The following is a 19,242-nucleotide window of genomic DNA, read 5'->3' as shown; positions in this document are numbered from 1 at the left end:
TGGGGGGCATTGCTAGATGTCTGGGGACATACTGAGCACAGTAGGACATCCCCCCCCCCATGATTTTGGGCAATTTTACCTGTTTCAGGCTAGTTCTAGTGAAGGGGGTATGTGATTTATTTGGGGGGGGGGATCAGTGAATGGCAGTGTTTTGGGGGCACTGCTGGACAGCTGAGCACATACTGAGCACAGTATGGCACTTCCCCTCATGTTTTTAAGGTAATTTCCCCCATTTTTGGTACTCTTTTTAACCTCCGGGAACCTAACCCCCCTCCATCCCATAGACATATTTACTTAGTTTTCACAGTTTCCTTATCCGTGGTAACTGTGGAGAATGGAACCCCCGCAAATACTGAGGTTCTCCTGTACCGTGGATAAAGAAACTGGGTCTCTAAGACCCGTCCACGGATACATGAAACCGCAGTTGTTGAAACTGGATAACAAGGGCCACCTGTATTACATTTCTTTGACAGAGTAAGGAGTATTGTCATGGAGTGAAATTTTATAAATAGAAATGCATACCTTCTTGTGGCTATCTCACAAACATGATCATTCTGAATATGAATATTGAAATGTCTTAGCCTGTATTACTAAAAATACACTTAAACAAAAACATTTCTCAGTATCTCACTTACATTTTTAATTCTACATTGTTCATTAACAGACCGTCTTGCAAAATGGAATGGAACGTGTTCAGTCCTTTTTCTTAAAAAACAAATGCCGTTTGCCTCTCAGTCCCAGCCTTGTCGCAAAAGAACTGAATGTAAAGGTATGGCATGTCTAAATTTCTATTTTTTCCTAGTGTACTACATATCTACATATTATAATAATTGCTGCAAGAATCACCAGAAGGTGGAATATCAAAAGGATGCAGTTTCAACCATCTTTTAGCACCATCCTCCATGCAAGGCAATTAATGTAGATGGGTAGAAACTTTAATGTTTGAAGGAGAATTTGAATCTGTAAAAGGAAGATAAGAACTTAACTTGCTTACTGGAACAGGCCATCTAGACCTACATTCTGTTTCTAATAGGGGCCAGCTAAGTGCCTCTGGCAAATTCACAGGCTGGACATGAAGGCAAGAGCATACTCTTTGTTCCCATCACTTGGTACTCGCAGATATTTTGCATCTGAATATGGGAGGTCCCATTTAGCTACCATGGCTCGGGGATGTTGTATTGAAATTCTATATATGGGGATTTGGGGTATGTACTTTGAAAAAGCTAAAGAATACACAAATAAGATAAATTCTGGATATCTGAATACAACTTCATTTCATGGCTGCACTTGTCTGCAGTACTTGTGTCTTCAAATTTCATAATTTTGACAACTACTAAAATGCTGAAGAAGTGAGGGTGGGTTCACAGTCATGGGGAAGGAATAGGAATTTGTTCAAAACCACATTCTTATGCAAAAAAAAATTCTTGCAACAATGAAGGCTGGATGTATCATTTGTTTTAAAACAAACATTGAAATTTAGGAATTAGGTATACAAACAAGTAAAGGTATATACTGTTATAAATCATCTTATTCCAATTCCACAGCATCTCTGTAAAACCATTAGAAATTGAAAATAATCTGTGGAGGCGGGGGGCGGAATCCCACCATAAACCCTTCTTTTAATTTGGACCATTAAGACCAGCCCTACTATGAAGCAGTGTGAAGAGGGCCACTTCAAGTGGCAGACTGTGGGCAAGTTCTCAAGGGCAGCACAGTAGCCCACCCAGCAGCCATCCTATGGCGGGCCTGCTGAGGAAGGAAGGCAAATGGCACACTGCAGCTTTTCCTTTTCCCTTCCCAATAAGAAAGCTGTTGAGATTTGAAAGGAGGAAGAAAGCAGTGTGGTTTTAATAGCAGGGGTTGGACAGGGGAGAGGGGAGGGAAAGAAGTGGGTATCATCATTGGCTAATGTCATGAGTTGGCACTGGTAAACCATAGTATCCTGTATGGTTCTCTTTTTTTCATTGCTACTGAAAATTATTTTATGAAACATACTTGGAAATCTGCCTACAACCTTTTTGTGGTGTTGTTACCAGTAATCCTAATCCTGTGGTAATTTAATGTAAACTGTCTTGACAGACATGTTCCTACTTCAGTTCTAATGCAGTGCCTCTGAAGGTTGCTTTGGTGAATGTAGATCCCTTGGGAGAAGAAATCAATGTAATGTTTAAGGTACATTTTTTGATTGAGCTGGACAGAAATACAGTTTCAAAGTAATGAAAATTCCATTAATCTTTTTAAATAGTGATTAACTGATGTTCTCTACATGTGCAAAGCATTCTCCTTTTCAAAGAGACTTGGAAATAGAAAGAAGCTATGTCCTTGAAATATAGGTAGGGTTGTGTTAATGGTCACAGCTATTCAAGACTACTTTGCAAATATTAGGAATGGCACACCTAGCTCTGCTTGTAAGGATTTGGACTTGTTTCTCAAGGAGCAAAATCCATATTCTTCCCACCTCCAGTCCAGTGTTATATGAAACTCCACAGTGTTAAATGCATTCTGTGATCTGTTATGGAGTCTTACCGTTTAAACAGAAAGGTCTGCTGGATGAATACAAAGTATCCAGTGCCACCAGTACTAGCATATATGGATTGTGATCCATTGTAACGCATAAGAATAGGTACTGCGCCTGCTCAGGAACCTCACAGCCAAGTGCTCTCGCTCCTCTTGGCATCCAGACTCTGCCCCCATGTGCTTATCATGGGAGTATAAAAGGTGGGGCTGGGCACACTTCGTTAGTTCCTTTTCAACCACCGTAGCGATCACACACATAGTATAGTAGTATATTGTTTCAGAGAGAGAGAGAGAGAGAGAGAGAGAGAGAGAGAGAGAGAGTCGTATATTATTTCCTCTGACCCAAACTGTTTCTTGACTACTCTTTGGTTTTTCTGTGAGGATTTTGACTATCAGACTGGTTTTGACTACTCTTCGGAAAACGGACTATTTGTGGGCTAAGACGCGGAATGGACATGGCTTCGAAAATAGAGAAGAAATCTTTTAAATGTGGAACCAAGTTGCCTTCCCAGGATAGGCATGATTCCTGGCTGATCTACCTTGGGGCGCAAAATAATACTTTGGCATGCAAGATATGCATGTCTTTTTCAAAGCAAACTAGATGATGATGATGATGATGATTAATTATTATATTTATAATGGGCCTCTCAGGTTGCGTGATACGCTGTATGGTGACGCCCTGAATCAGTCAACACCAAAAGTCAACACCAAAAGCTGAAACCACTTTTACATCAAATGCATCAACATTGGGGCATTCGGCTTGGGTCTGTACAACTAAAATGGTCTAAAACCCCGACCCTGGTGTTCAGACCTCTTCATGGCTCCACTCCAAGATTGGATTGCAAGAGACACACATCGCACCCGGAGGACAGAATGGCTATGGCTCTCAAAGTCGATGCTGTCTCCATCCGGACTCCAGTCGACTCGCTTGATATCAAAGTCCACACCAACTTCTAGGTCTTCAACGCCGAGTGTGTCAGTATCGAGACCTCCAACACCCAGACCCAACACCTGTGGGGGTGAAACAGGCACCATCATTCCCGGCTGATTTGCCAGGACCTTCAACACTGACAGCTATGGTTGGGGCTACCTCTCCAAAGTTGCACACTCTGATTCTTTCAGCATCGAAGAACATCATCCCTCGGTACCAAAAAAATTTCTCCAATGCCAATCTTTGATCTTGAAGCTGAACCTAATGATGAAGAAGGGGGACTGAACCCATCTACGGTGCATACCTTGCTCTCAATCTCGACTCCAGCAACAGTACACCTTCTTCCACCACATTTAAAAGGTTCTTGCCCCAGTGCAGTGGACATGGAGAAGGGACAGGTTCTACTCCAGGTACTTCCAAATCCCGAAGAGGGATTGGGGCATCTGCCCGATTATGGACTTGCATCACCTGAACAAATTTGTGTGCACAAGGAAGTTCAGAATGATAGCGTTACAGTATGTACTGCTACTCCTTTTCTAGCAGCAGTGGCTGGCAATGCTGGATCTCAAAAATGCATACTTTCATATAGGCATAGGGAACGACCACCGGAAGTAACTCTGCTTCATAGCTGGAGAGTCGGTGTACCAATATACAGTATTGCTATTCAGACTGTCAGCAGCACCTCATGTATTCACAAAATGCATAGCTGTTGTGATGGCTCACCTAAGAACTATGGGGATAACAGTTTTCCCATAACTAGATGACTGGTTCCTGGCTTCCAAAACAAAAGAAGGGTTACATTATCAGATTATGTCTGTACTATCTCTCCTAGGGGATATGGGCATGAGAATAACTGGAAGAAGTCGCACCTAAGGCCTCAGAAGTCCATAGCATATATTGGTGTGATTTTGGACACAGAAACAAAACAAACTTACCTGCTAAAGGACCGTTACGAAACCATCAAGGAAATGGTCCTGGAATTCCAAGCTCAACCAGAAAATGGGCCTATCGCATTCAAAGACAGTTGGTGCTCATTATGTCTTGCAAATCAACATTGCCGTTCACAAGATTGAAGATGCGGAAACTACAGTTGTGGTTTCTATCAGTATTCAAGCCCAATGTAGACAGTCAGAACCATTTGATTGTGGTGCTTGTACAGATTCTACATTCACTGACCTGGTGGATGAATCAACACCACATGTTACAGGGGGTACCCTTCCAAATACCTGTGCCAGATATCTAGGAGACAACGGATGCCTCCCTGACCAGGTGGGGAGCGCACTGCAACACCCACACGCTGCAAGGTCATTAGACCCCACAGCAAAGGGAATTACATATCAATTTCCTTGCTGTATTTTTGGGAATGAAGGCCTTCCTACCCCTGCTGAAGGACCAAGTGGTCCAACTACAACACTACAGTCATCGCCCACATTAATCAATAAAACCTCTCGAGGTCACTATGTGCCCTCAGTCTCCAGCTATGGCACTGGTGTATCCAACAGTCTGCATACAACAGATACATCTTATTGCCATCCACATAAAAGGGACAATGTGTTGCGGACGACCTCAGCCAGTTTTTTCCTCAACATCAGCATGAACGGGAGGTCCACAACAGAGTCCTGCATCCACTATTCACATCCTGGGGCCACCCTACAATCATCCTCTTTGTGACAGCACAGAATACAAAGTGCAAAAGGTTTTGCTCCGGAGCGGGTCACAACCCTCTCTCTCTGGGTGACTGTAGCCTTTAATGCAGCCTTTGTCTTAGAGCAAGCTTGCGTGAGGGGAACAAAAAAGCTGAATCATCCTCTCTCTTGCTTTCACCCACAAAGACTACTCCCCAAAACCTTTCTGGTAGATACTACGCTGCCACCACACCCACTTATCAAGGGCTTATTCCCCCCTGGCTTGGGTGAATTTCCAGGGAAATTGTTCTTATCTTTACTATTAGAAAAAATACACACAAACCTCCACATGCAGGCTTACATGTGGTGAGAAAACTTGGTAGAGTTGCTGAACAATCAAGTTTGAGGCGTGTTTGCACCAGAGTAAACCCCTTTCCAGCCCACCTTTCCTGAGTTAGAGGCTGGTTAAAGTTGTAAAGATTTTTTTTTTTTTTTTTTAAACCTTATTCAAATATACTATAGACAGTTTCCATCTGAGGCTTTCCCAGCTTTTAGTGACTTTTTTAAAAAATAATTTTTAATTGGTTTTCTAAATACAGAAATAAAAAAGTAAAGAAAAAGAGAATGAGAACAATATAAAATCAAAAGGATAGAATGCATCTCCAAACTTACAATATCCACAGATAAACAGGTTTACAAACTTATCCATGAATGAAATACAATTTTACCATCTTATTATCCACAGGTAGATCAGAGTTATCTGATCCGACCAAACATCCTTTCTAGGTAAAGTCCAAAGCAAAAAATAAAATAAAAAGATATAACAACGAAAAGGTAACAAAAAAACTATCAATTGTGACCATCGAATTTAACCTGAATCACACTGGTTTATGTGTCATTCAGGTGTCCAGCATATTATCTACTAAAAAGTATTGAATGATTACTTCAAGACAAACTGAAAAAGAAAAGGCAGGGAGAAAGGCAGTGGAGTAAAGTAATCTGTAATTAAATATGATTTTTCTCTAATTAATTTAATTTGAAAATAATAAAAAGAGAGAGACTACCAAAAATGTATCAAAAACTTTGTTTATAAGCTAATCAAATTAGTTTAGATCCCATAAAAAACCTAATTGAGGTCAGAGTAAAAATAAAAGAATACAGAAACAAGAAAGTTCCAAAATCCTTCAGGTTATCAACTAATAAGTATTAAAGAATTAACTAATGACAAAATGAACTAAAAAGGGCAATGGAGTAATCTGAGTAATCTCTGATTAATTTAAATTAAAATTAATTTTTAAAAAAGGACTGCTGAGAGTGTATCAAAAACATTGACAGTGAGCCAATCCCGTGCAATTAAGACTTATTTTGAGTCTAAGAACATATGTATCCACACTCTTCTAAATCCACGGAAGGGTTGAAAAAACATCCAGATTATCAAACTAATAAGCATTAAAAGATTACTTCATGATAAACCAGAGGGAAAGAAAGGGTATTATAATAATCTATGATAAAATGAAAAGGAGAGACTGTTAAAAATGTGTAAGAAACTTTGTAAGCCAATCCAATTAGTAGCCTGATGGAAACTCATGAAAGGAAAAATCATACAGTTAAAACTTATTTTGAGTCTAAAAACCATATGTATCCACCTTCTTGTAGATTCACAGAAAGGGTAATGCCAAAGGACCAGTGCCCATCTGTATTTGATTCTTTTTGTAGAAAGTTCAACTGTAAAAAGGACTGAATAAACAGTCTTCTCCACCTGTGATCTCACATACTCATTTCCAAGATCTGACAGGGTAACACATGTATCTTCACACTCCTGTTGGTCAATAACAATTATCCTGCAATGTAATGTAGTGTTGCTCAAATTGTATTTTCTTAGCGGAAATCATCTGAGAATAAACTCCTGAATTGGACTGAGACACCTCGTGTTCAAAAGATAACTTTGCCGTCATCTTGGTTATTCGCGAGGAAATCTTATTGAACTCCCTCATAAAAGTTTGAAAAAATTGCTTTTAAGAAATCATCTTAACAGACATGTTAATCCTTTATAAAAGTTTCCTGCTTAAAAACCTCTCGCAAGGTAAAAAGAGAAATGAACTGGTCAATCCTTATTCCCTATTTTGACACCCAATGGATTTATACAGGGAATAATAATGTTCAGCTCATGTATGGCCTTCATAAAACAACTTCATTAAATAATCCTCAAATTAAAATGAATGATATACCAACTCCCTATTAAAGATTATATCACACAGTATAAACACAGGGGAAATCTTCAGCAACACTATCTTTAGGTAATGTAAATGTAATCCCGAATAAATGTATTACCATGTAATATAATCACAGGGAAAAGAAGAGTTAATATTTAAACTTACCTAAAAGTATAGTTTTAAATTAATAAAAGGCTCTAAAAACTAAGAGACCAGACTAATACATATCCATTAATGGCTGATAGTTAACGTAATAAAAACTCTTCTTCCCAGAGAGAAAAGAAATAGTTAATTTAAACTCCATTGTTCTCAGAGCAAATAAAAAAATGCCGACCAGGGGAGTTATCCACCTTCTCAGTCTTTTTGTGAGAACAAGCTAACAAAGTCTGCAAATGTTCTGCTTAAAAGATAAGGAGAAGAAATTCTCACAGGTCCATGATAGCAGATCTGAGCAAGGTCAAACAGTCTCGTTTCTGTAATTTCTTCCAGAGGGAACAACAACAACTTAAATTCCAAGTCCCATCTTCTTCACCAATGCAATGGAAGAAAATAAATTCAGTCCTGATTTGAATAATATCCTTCTTATAACCTTCATATAGTATTCATGTAACACCCATGCAGCGTTCAAATAAAAACTATTAAAGGGCTTCATTAGAAAATAAAAACATTGTAATCCATTAAAATAGTCATCCAGTAAAATGTAATGAAATGTTAGTCCATTGTCTCATTGCCTCATTATCAGTTCATCTGAAATGTCTATACTGTACATTAAAAATCTTAAATAAATGTCCTGTTTAATCATCTTCTTCTTGTTCAGAGCCAGATCGTAAACCCTTCCAGAGTGTTAAATGATTCTCATTACTCCAAGATTACTTAGATTGTAAATCCTTGATTTAAAAGCTGAATCCCCAGTTCTGTTCTGATCGGTTGTTAACTTTAGTAGAAGTTTGACATCACACAGATCCTCAGACCAAAAGAAAAGGAAAATATCTTAAGAAAAATATCTTAAAATTATTAAAGTTCAAATAATAATGCAGAATAAAAAAGGGTTGAACAAAAGACTAACTTATTCAACTAAAATAGATGTTTTTCACTTTGGTTTATATTCCAATAAATGCAACAGTCCATATCCGTACAACGTTCTGATAAAGACAGTTAAAGGTTTCATTAGTCCATTAATGATAGTCATCCAGGAAAACAAAAGTAAAATGTTAATCCATTGACTCATTACTCCATTGTCTGCTCACCTGAAATGTCCATGCATTTAAAATCTTGAAATAAAATTCGAAACATAAAAGAATTTATTTTTACATTTTATATCCCGCTCTTCCTCCAAGGAGCCCAGAGCGGTATATTACATACTTAGGTTTCTCCTCACAACAACCCTGTGAAGTAGGTTAGGCTGAGAGAGAAGTGACTGGCCCAGAGTCACCCAGCAAGTATCATGGCTGAATGGGGATTTGAACTCGGGTCTCCCCGGTCATAGTCCAGCATTCTAACCACTGTAAAAATATCCTGATAACCAAACCCACTAAAAACTCCAGGCAATTACAATAAAAGGGAAAAAACCCAATACCAGATAAAATAAGGTCTTCATCTTATTCAATTAAAAAAGGTGTTTCAAACTTCGATATCTGTTCCAAGAAATGTAAAAATCCTTAAAAGTCCTACATAAGAAATAATTACTTGAGCAAACGTTCTGATTATCTGACTTCATAGTTAGCTTAACTAATTGATCAAGGCAGCATCCCTAGACCATTCCAGGGTGTTAAATGAAGCTCTTTACTCAAAGATTGCCAAAGTTGTAAATCCTTAACAGCAAGTACTGTGATTAACTAGAAGCTGAGTCTTTCTGTTCTGTTCTGGTTGGTTGGTTAGTATGTTTAATGGAGATAACATCCCATAAATCCTCAGTTCAAGGGGGGGAAATGAAATACCTTTACAGTTCTTAAAGTTTAGAGAGCAAGAATACAAAAGAAAGAAAAGAAAAAAGAATTAAAGTGGAAAGGCAGTCGCTAATATGGCAGAGAATAATTCTCTTCGGGTGGGAAGTTCATGGAAAGTCTCTCCTGAGCTCGTCCAGGCATTTCTTCAAGGCATTTCATGATTTATTTCTGTTTCAATTCTAAGGCATTTCACACCTCAAACCTCTGCCAGACAGCCCCCAGGGTGACAGCTCCATCTTTTCTCTGCAATCAATCTTCCTGATTGAAAACAAACTAATTACTCTGAAGAGAGAGTGCAACCTCGTCGGCAGAAGCCACCGAAGCTGCCAGTCATGATGCCATCTTTTCCAGACTCCCAGCTTGTAGTTACTGGTAAAAGGAACACTCAGTAGCTGCAAGAATACTTCAAAAAGCACCCTCAGATGATATTGGGGCAGCACACTTTAAAAATCATGGTTGCCCAGTTGCAAAGTACATAGATGTGAGAAAATACAAAAAGCACCTTTAAGAGTTTACAGAGATTTTGCAACATCCTGTTGGAATGGTGCAGATTCAGTATTTCTTAGCTTAGTTGCATTATAGATAAAACACCATAGAACAGCTGTAAGGATATGCAAGGCACACAAAAGCAAAAATAAATTTCTGATGCAATCTGACTAGCAAATGGTTCCCTAGACTAAATTTCCAGAAGCCCTGGCTTCCTTCCCTCTTGAACTCACCCCAAACTCCAGAAGAGAATTCAACCTTCCTACAATCCTGTCTCTCAGGGATCTGCAGATGTCCTTCCATGAGAGAATTCTCCAGGCTGGCTGTTGACCATGAAACAGCAAAATTCCATCTGCCCGTCCGCTCTTACCTCCTGCCTAGCTGCTTCTGCACAAAAACATGCTTCTCTTCCTGCCTCATGACCCTCAAGGCCTCACCCACTGTATGCTGAGTGACTGTTCCCTAGAGGTCACAGCCTGTCAGTCAGGAGAGGGTTCACTTCCGCTTCACTCCTTAGGAGAAAGGAGGGGCTGTTCAGTGACTGATCACTACAGTGATGCTTTTCAGCCAGATTGGACTGAGGAGGTTCTTTACATGTTTCATCCACAACCATTAATTTGCAGAGTAGTAGCCAGACGATTGATAAAACCTGTGTCGGGCATTCTGATAACACCTTGGTAGCCCCACCAAATTTGGTTTCCGTCGGTACTCAAACTGTCTCATAGGAACATAGGAAGCTGCCATATACCGAATCAGACCATTGGTCCATCTAGCTCAGTATTGTGTTCACAGACTGGCAGTGGCTTCTCCAAGCTGCAGGCAGGAATCTCTCTGTCTTGTCTTGGAGATGCCAGGAAGGGAATTTGGAACCACAGATGTTCTTCCCAGAGTGATTCAATCCCCTAAGGGGAATATCTTACAGTGCTCACATGTAGTCTCCCGTTCATATGCCAACAGGTCAGACCCTGCTTAACAAAGGGGACAAGTCATGCTTGCTACCACAAACCAGCTCTCCTCCCTCACCTCCCTCATCAGCTCACCACAGATATTGCCAGCTACCTCAACTACCAAATCTCTTGTCTCGGGACCACAGTCTGGTGCTCCACCCAGACATGTCCACTCTGCCCCTGACAGCCTGGAAAATCGGCTACTGAATCAGATCTCACTAAACAAACGCAAACCTTCCCCAAGGTCCAATTATGCAAGCAAGTGGAGATAGTTCAGGATTTATGCCACTAACGATGGATTTAAACCAAAAAAATGGGTTTCAATAGGTCCAACAGGTCCTATTCTATTTAACTTCACTTAAGTCTTCCGGCCTGGCAAATGTCTCTATCAAGGTACACCTGGCTGCCTTATCCTCAAGACACTCAGGCTGGGATGGGAAGAGTCTCTTCACTCATCCAAGCTGCAAGAACTTCTTAAAAGGCCTGAATAACCTATATCCTATAAGATGACTTGTCTCCCAATGGAGCATCTCTCTTGTCTTGTCGGCCTTGACTCTAGAGCCCTTTGGGCTCAGCATCACTAAAAATTGTGACTCTAAAAGACGGCCTTTCTAGTGGTCATTACCACAGCACGCAGAATGAATGAACTAACTGCACTCAGGATAGACGTTCCCATCATGAAATTTTACCCAGATAAAGGTTGTCATGTGTATGGACCATGGGTTTCTCCCGAAGGTTGTTTCAGCCTTTCCCTTAAACCAGGACATTGTTCTACCCACCTTTTTTTCAGGGCTTCTTCTATGCCTCTAGAAAAGGCTACGCACACATTAGACGTTAGAAGGTCTCTTTTATACTATTTAGACAGTACTAAGCCATTCAGGCTTTCAAAATGCTTTTTTGTTTCATACAAAGAGAAATCAAAGGATCACTGTGATCTGGATCGTGATCCGTTGTAGTCATAAGGAATGGGTTCTGCGCCTGCACAGGGACCCCGTGGGCTGATCGATTAGCTCCTCGTGACGCCCCCTCCCGCCTGCACGTGCTGTGCTGAGTCGTTAAATGAGGTGGTTGGGGCGTCCATTTTTAAGTTTCTCGCAGACCACCATAGCATTCAAACCTCGTTGCTGTAGCTTCTCGTAAATGGTTTAACTTACTTATTACTGACTAGTATTTGACTTAAGGAATTGGATTTGGCTTTCGGATTTGGCTTTTGGTTGACTGAGATTAAATTGACTTAATGGACTTGACTCGGATCGGCACGCTGACAGGATTTGTGTAACGGACTGGTTCTGATGAAAGATAGTTTGACTAACTGGCAATTGACCCTCGGAACGGTAAACTGACTGGATTTGTGTTACAGACTTGAACTGGTGGGGGGCTGTTGTGTTGAGCGGATATGGAAGTTTAAAAAAAACCTTTAAAAGGTGTGTAAAATGCCGTGCTAAACTTCCGTCAACAGACCTTAACGAAGCTTGTCTGATGTGTCTGGGAGAGGAGCACAACACCGCAGCGTGTAAAGTTTGCTGCTCTTTCTCTAAGCAGACTAGGCAGAACAGGACACTTAGACTTCAGGCGGCATTATATGACGAAGCGCTCTGCCCGCCAACACCACGCCCTGATACTTCGCAAGCCTCAACGTCGAAGTCGATGCTAAGGTCGATATCGAGCTCTCCGACTTTGATGGTATCTAAGGAGGCACAGCCTGATGTCCGCGGAACTGCCCAAAAGCAGTCTAAAACTGCATTGATAGACATGGCAAAGTCGGGAGAAGGCGACTTCAAGAAGCCCAAGGATGTTTCCAGGAAGCGTCACAAGCCTAAGGATTGTGACCACCAGGAGAAAATGGTATCTGGTGATTCAGGGGCGCTGCCCATGAAGAGACACCATACCCCTTCCCCAACGGTGGCACAGACATTCGAGGGCGACTCAGATGAGTCCACTTCGGTAAACTCTGGGGCCCGCGTTGCCTCCATGCCAAGACCCCGACCGCCACCTATTACGACAATACAGACCACATTGGACCACATTCCTCTGCTGTTCAGCTTCAGACATCAATATCAACACCATCGGGAGTGATGCAAACTGCCCCATAGACATCGGGAAAGATCATTTGCTTGCTGTCTCTGGCACGGACCACGAACCAGTCTCCATCGACTCCGAGGACACCAGGGTTGCAGACGCGAGACAAAGAGCAGTACACCGGCCTGAGGGACCTGAGGGACTCGGTATCGAGTACACCGTCAGATTCCACTTTCCACGGCTTCTTGAGTACAGGGCTGGATATGGAGCCAGATGAGAATGAGCCAGTGCTCCCACCTAAAATGCCTTCTTGCTCCCCGCTGAATATACCTTTCTGATCAAACAAATTCTGCTGATCAAACAAATTCGGAACATGATCCACCTGCTCGAAAACCTGGGAATCAATGTCAATTGGAAAAAATCAAACCTCATCCCCAAGAAGCACGTGAATTTCATAGGTGCGGTGTTAGACTTCGAGAGGAGGAGACTGTATTTGCCTCAAGACCACATTCAACAGATACTTGCACTTATTCAGAAAGTTGTGCTATTCCCAAGACAGCCAGCAGTGCAGATTCAAAAGCTGTTAGGCCTGATGGCCTCCTGTGCCACTCGGTTGTGCATGTGGACATTACAACACTGGTATCTGCGCAATTTCCGTCCCAATGTGGACAGCCAGAACATGCACTTAGACATCCCACAGGTGGTCTTGAAGGATTTGCGTTGGTGGATGGAGCCTTACAATCTAACACAGGGGGTGCCATTCGAACCGCTGGACCTAATTCACTGGATAACAACAGATGCATCGTTGACAGGTTGGGGTGCACATTGCAGCGGTCATTGCGTCCAAGGAACGTGGACATATCTTCAAGCCCGACAGCATATCAATTTCCTAGAGCTGATGCTGGCTTTGAAGGCATTTCAACTTCAATTACAAGGCACAGTAGTCCAAATAGCACTGGACAAGACGACAGCGATCGCCTATATCAATCATCAAGGAGGAACAGTCTCCATATCATTGTGCTTCCTTGCTCGGAGAATATGGAATTGATGCATTCGCCATGTCATCTACCCGACTGCACTCCACATAAGAGGAGTGGACAACCACTTGGCCGACAGCTTCAGCAGGGTTGTGGATTACAACCAGAGGCAGGAGTAGGAAATAAGGACTACTTATCTACAGAGGATTTTCAATGCCTGGGGGGTCCTCACAGTGGACTTATTTGCAACACATGTCTGTATGTGTTTGTATGCAAGCTATTGCTCACGTGCAGGCATTGGAGAAGGGTCCCTGGGAGATGCGTTCCAGCACACGTGGAGTGTGGGACTTCTTTATCTTTTCCCACCACTGTCGATAATAGGTCGCGTGTTGGCACAGATTATTCGGGACAGAGTGAACTGCATTCTACTGGTACCTTGGTGGCCACGTCAACCATGGTTTGCGGCACTTCTGCAGTTATCGCAGAGGACCTATCTCAGATTCCCTCACGTTCCAGATCTGTTGCAAAGAGAACAAGGAAAGGTTCTGCACCCCGAGGTTCACACCTTAAAGTTAACAGCCTGGAGGATAGGTCTATGAGAGACATCCTACTTAACAGTAGGAGATAGTCCACGTGAGGAATTACGCTAATAAGTGGAAACGCTTCAGAATATTCCTTCAGAATATGAAGGAAAGGGGGGTTAGACCCTTTCAGGCCACTCCTCGGGACGTATTGCTATACCTGACATCCTTGAAACTTAAGGGCTTAGCAAATGTGACCATCAAGATACATTTAGCCGCCATTTCAGCAAAGCATAAAGTTTGGGGTGGGATGACCGTGTTCTCCCATCCAGAATGCAACCGATTCATGAAGGGATTGAACAATTCATATCCTCCTATACGGCAGCCAATGGAACAATGGAGTCTGTCTAGTATTATCAGCATTAACAGAGAGGCCATTTGAACCTTTGGCAACAACACCCCTCAAGCTCCTTATGCTAAAGGCTGCCTTTTTAGTGGCAATCACATCTGTAAAACGGGTGGGTGAACTGACAGCTCTCCGGATAGATAAACCGTACACTCAATTCTATCCTCATAAAGTAGTCATGAGATTAGACCCGCACTTTCGCACAAAAATTGTGACAGACTTCCATATTAACCAAGAAGTCGTGTTGCCCACCTTCTTTCAAAATGCTTAAACCCCCTTGGAAATAGCACTTCATTCCTTAGACGTGTGTAGAACCCTCTTGTTTTATTTGCAAAGGACACAGAGTTACAGGAAGACTAGGAGACTCTTTATAGGGAAAATGTAAAGGCCATCCAGTTTCAAGACAGCACCTGGCCCATTGGTTAGTGGAGACTATTTGCCTGATGTATAAGTTTCAGGGTGTTGCCCCACCAAGAACCATCCATGCACACTCAACTAGGGCATATGCAACCTCCGCAGTCCACTTGTTGGGCATTAGGATGTCCGATATCTGCACAGCGGCCACATGGTCGTGACAGCAGCCATTCATCAAACATTATGCACTGGGAATATCTGAGAATAGCGAAGGAAGCAGATTTTGGAAGAAACGTTTTTTAAAGGGTGTTAGCATGAGCATGGGTTACTGCACCCGCCTCCTAGAGGAAAAGCTCACTAATCACCCATTCCTTATGACCACAACGGATCACGATCCAGATATACAGGTTGCTTACCTATAACTTAAGATCTGGAAGTGATCTGTTGTAGTCATAAGCCCCTCCCAACCGTCCCCACTGTAGTACCAACGGAAAATAACAAGGGGGATACATTAAAGATAATCTTGTGGATCGTCACCTTGGGTGGTCTGCGAGAAACTGGAAAATGGATGCCCCAACCGCCTCATTTAACGACTCAGCACGGCACGTGCAGCCGGGGGGGGGGGCGTCACGAGGAGCTAATCAATCAGCCCGCGAGGTCCCTGCGCAGGCACAGAACCCATTCCTTATGACAACGGATCACTTCCAGATCTTAAGTTACAGGTAAGCAACCTGTATTTTCTAGGCAACGCCTCTCTCATTGGCTAGTAGAACTGATATTGTTAGCCTATAAACTTCAGAAGGTCGAGCCCCTGAAATAAATCCAGGCTCATTCCACTAGGGCCTGTACAGCTTTAGCAGCCCACCTATCAGGAATTCCCTTTAATGATATTTGCAAGGTGGCCACCTGGTCTACAGACCTGCCTTTTTGTGAAGCATCATGCTACTGACCTTCACTCTGCAGTGGAGGCTAACTTCGAGAGAAGTGTGTTGAAAAGAGTGTTACAATAGCTACTGCACCCTCCACCTTAAGCAGCTGGAAACACCCATTCTTATGGGCTACAGTGGATCACAATTCAGATAAACAAGTTGCTTACCTGTAACTATTGATCTGGTAGTGATTTGTTGTAATCCATAAGATCCTCCCGACCATCCCCACTGCAGTTGCCTCCAAACCTGGTTTTGTTTTGTTTTGTTGCTTCAAAGCTCACCTGTTCTCTTCTGTTCACCATAAGTTAGTTAGTTAGTTATTCGATTTCTATACCGCCCTTCCAAAAATGGCTCAGGAGAAATGACACAGAGAAATAATAAATAAAAATAATAATACCATAAGGATGATAATCTCATGGTGGTCATCCAAGAACTGGTGAAGTGTGTCCAGCTCTGCCTTTTATACTCCCACGATGAGCACATGGGGGAGGAGTCTGGACGCCGAGAGGAGCTAGAGCACTTGGCCGTGAGGTCCGTGTGCAGGCACAGTACCCATTCTTATATCTTGCAATGGATCACTACCAGATCAGTAGTTAGAGGTAAGCAACCTGTTTTTCATATCTTATACACAAAATCAGAATTTTTATCTCTTACCACAATTCTCCAGGCTAAATTCTGGGAGAACAAATTTTGAAATTTCTTAAAGATGAAACTTCTTGTCATCTTGCACTGTGGACAATAACCTATGAGCACAGCGCTGCAGAATTTTACTTGTGCTATTTATGGGAAGGGGCAAAGGGCCACACATGGCAATGAAGCCCTGATCATAGGGGAAATATTACTCTTCTCTGGGTTTTGGGGATTTAACCAGACATTTCCTATTAATGGTGTAAAATTAAGAGCTCGGAACTTGCCTAAAGACATTCTGAATTCTGTGCCTAAGAGCAGTTTCACTGCATAAGAGCAGAAACAGTAGAATTTGAGGTTTGTTCTGCTGTTGGAGTTTCCATTCATTTTGCTGGCTTTTATTTTAGGTTGGAGAAGATCTGCGACAGGATATGTTGGCATTGCAAATGATAAAAATTATGGATAAGATTTGGTTACAGGAGGGCCTGGACCTTCGGATGGTACTTTTCAAGTGTCTTTCAACAGGCAAAGATAGAGGTGGGAAGAATTCCTAGTTCTCATTTTTGTGGTGTCTTCGTCTTGGTTTTGGTCTATCTAGTCTTTGACACAATTTCTAGCAGGAATGGCAACTTCAGAGGCTGAGGCTTGAGAGCAGTCATGGCAAAAACTCTGTTGCTTAGAATTTGCAGAGTAGCTCCATCCAATTTGCAACACCCATGTTGCTATCAGGAATAGTTGCAAAACACCTCTCTTCTTGAGTGCTGAGCTTTACTGCAGTTCCAGCTGTTGGAGATCAGCTAGTGAATGAGTTAACATCGAACTTCCGGAGAAAATGCTACTCCATATGGGGAAATCTCAGATATTTGTGGGGGGAAATTGTAAGGATTCTTTTATTGGCAATTTATATAAGAAATCATAATGTGGCTACTCATTTTGTTTTTAAGTTACACATTAATATTTAATTTTTATCAGTAAGTTAGCTGGTCAAGCATCAGGCAGGATACTGACAGTCTTTAAGCTTAAACCTTATATGAATCTAAAGCATTTGTAAAGTAAATGTAGGTTTAAATATTTTCTGCATAATAATATTTGTGAGCAATTGGATTCACAGAAATACTGCTTTAAAATGTTTAAACTTAAGAAAACACATGATAGAATAGGAATTCTGAATGCTTGATAGTAAAAAAAAATTATCTTTAATTAAAGGAATGGTGGAGCTTGTTCCAGCTTCAGATACACTTAGGAAAATTCAAGTGGAGTATGGAGTGACAGGGTCCTTTAAAGACAAGCCCCTTGCAGAATGGCTAAGAAAATACAACCCTACAGAAGAAGAATATGAAAAGGTAACTTCCTTAGGACTGCAGAACATAGCAATTCAGGGAAACCGGCCCTGCTTTGTATTCAGGAAGTCCTGAGTTCATCTCCAGGAGAAAAAAGGATCCTGAGGAAGCACGGAGGGAATTGCTCTATGCCTGATTCCGGAGAGCTGCTGCCAGTCAGCAGAGGAGACAGGACTGGGTTAGATGGTCCCATGATCTCCATATAGGAGCTTCATAGGATTATATGTGGTGTTGAGCAAAAACTATTAGTAGGCTATTTTAAAGCAAAAACAAAAGAAGGGATACTAAATATGCTGTTGTGCATTTTTTTAAAGGTGAAATTCTCCCTCCTTTATAATATACTTCACAGCTTCAGTAATGTCTGTGTACTGCAAAGACACGTTGACCTACAGTTTTTATTTGGACAATAACCCTTACTCTAATCTTGGTACAGAGCATTTTTGTTTGTTTGCAGCATTTCAGAATGCTTAGATGTAACATTTGGCACACATTGCCTGTTGTTAACTTGTAGATGCTCTCTGTTCGGAAAATAAATATAGGGCAGCTTCACATAGTCTGCCACAAGTAGGAAAGGCAGGGAAATGTCAGAATGGCATGTGCTTTAGTTTGACCACCTGACATCCTCCTAAGATGCTAAGCTCAACTTCATATCTTGGTTACCGGAGTCAGGTGGCAGCTGGATGAATGGTGGATCCGGACTTGAGCAGCTTTACATGACATGCCCACTGGGAATGTGCACTGCCCGTTCCCACCATTTCCTCACTTGTAGCGGATCATGTGAATCTGCCCATAACAAACCTTAAGGCTTTTTTCTCCGATTCCTTTTGTAAGAGGTTTTTTAAAAACTTATTTGTAGCTCTTACCACAACAGAGTGCTTATTCTTCTCTAGTTTGACCACATTACCCTACTATCTAGTGCAGGGATTCTTAACGTTGGGTCCCCAGATGTTATTGGACTTCAACTCCCATAATCCCCAGCCCCAATGGTTGGGGATTATGGGAGTTAAAGTCCAATAACATCTGGGTACCCAAAGTTGAGAATCCCTGATCTAGTGGGTCTTTCTTCAGCCATTTTAACTAGCACAATTCTCAAAGCTTCCAGCTATATTGTTGTTCACAATTAATATACAACCGTTTTACAAGAGGGTAACTTCTTTCTGATAAACCAAAATAGTATCATCCCAATAGTAAACCGAATCTAACATTATATGTTATGTTTGTTTATTTTAGGCATCTGAAAACTTCATCTATTCTTGTGCAGGATGTTGCGTAGCCACCTATGTTCTAGGTATCTGTGACCGTCACAATGACAACATAATGCTTCGAACTACGGGGCATATGTTCCATATTGATTTTGGAAAGTTTTTGGGCCATGCTCAGATGTTTGGAAGTTTTAAGAGGTAT

General features: G+C 41.7%; 1 protein-coding gene and 1 long non-coding RNA gene across 5 annotated transcripts in view; one reads left to right on the top strand and one right to left on the bottom strand.

Annotated features, from left to right (window-relative positions):
- Positions 1-19,242, top strand: part of PIK3C2A (phosphatidylinositol-4-phosphate 3-kinase catalytic subunit type 2 alpha) — a 110,536-nt gene that overhangs the window by 69,892 nt on the left and 21,402 nt on the right. For all 4 annotated transcript variants that reach the window (XR_008316442.1, XR_008316444.1, XM_053297263.1 and 1 more), the window contains exons 20-24: positions 665-769; positions 2,080-2,172; positions 16,906-17,035; positions 17,705-17,841; positions 19,069-19,238. Coding sequence is in view for 2 of the 4 variants with exons in the window: in XM_053297263.1 (XP_053153238.1) it covers positions 665-769; positions 2,080-2,172; positions 16,906-17,035; positions 17,705-17,841; positions 19,069-19,238 (635 nt within the window). In the remaining 2 variants the exon portion in view is untranslated. The remainder of the gene's footprint in view (positions 1-664; positions 770-2,079; positions 2,173-16,905; positions 17,036-17,704; positions 17,842-19,068; positions 19,239-19,242) is intronic.
- LOC128345418 (uncharacterized) lies at positions 581-7,747 on the bottom strand. The gene is made up of 3 exons (XR_008316456.1): positions 7,452-7,747; positions 4,384-4,624; positions 581-3,528 (listed from the first exon to the last, which is right to left on the bottom strand). It is a non-coding gene; the product is annotated as an uncharacterized LOC128345418 (long non-coding RNA).

The sequence above is a fragment of the Hemicordylus capensis genome, chromosome 1 (assembly GCF_027244095.1).
Source record: "Hemicordylus capensis ecotype Gifberg chromosome 1, rHemCap1.1.pri, whole genome shotgun sequence".
NCBI lineage: Eukaryota > Metazoa > Chordata > Lepidosauria > Squamata > Cordylidae > Hemicordylus > Hemicordylus capensis.
The sequence above is the reverse complement of the archived record's forward strand: the minus strand, read 5'-3'. Positions and strand labels throughout refer to the sequence as shown.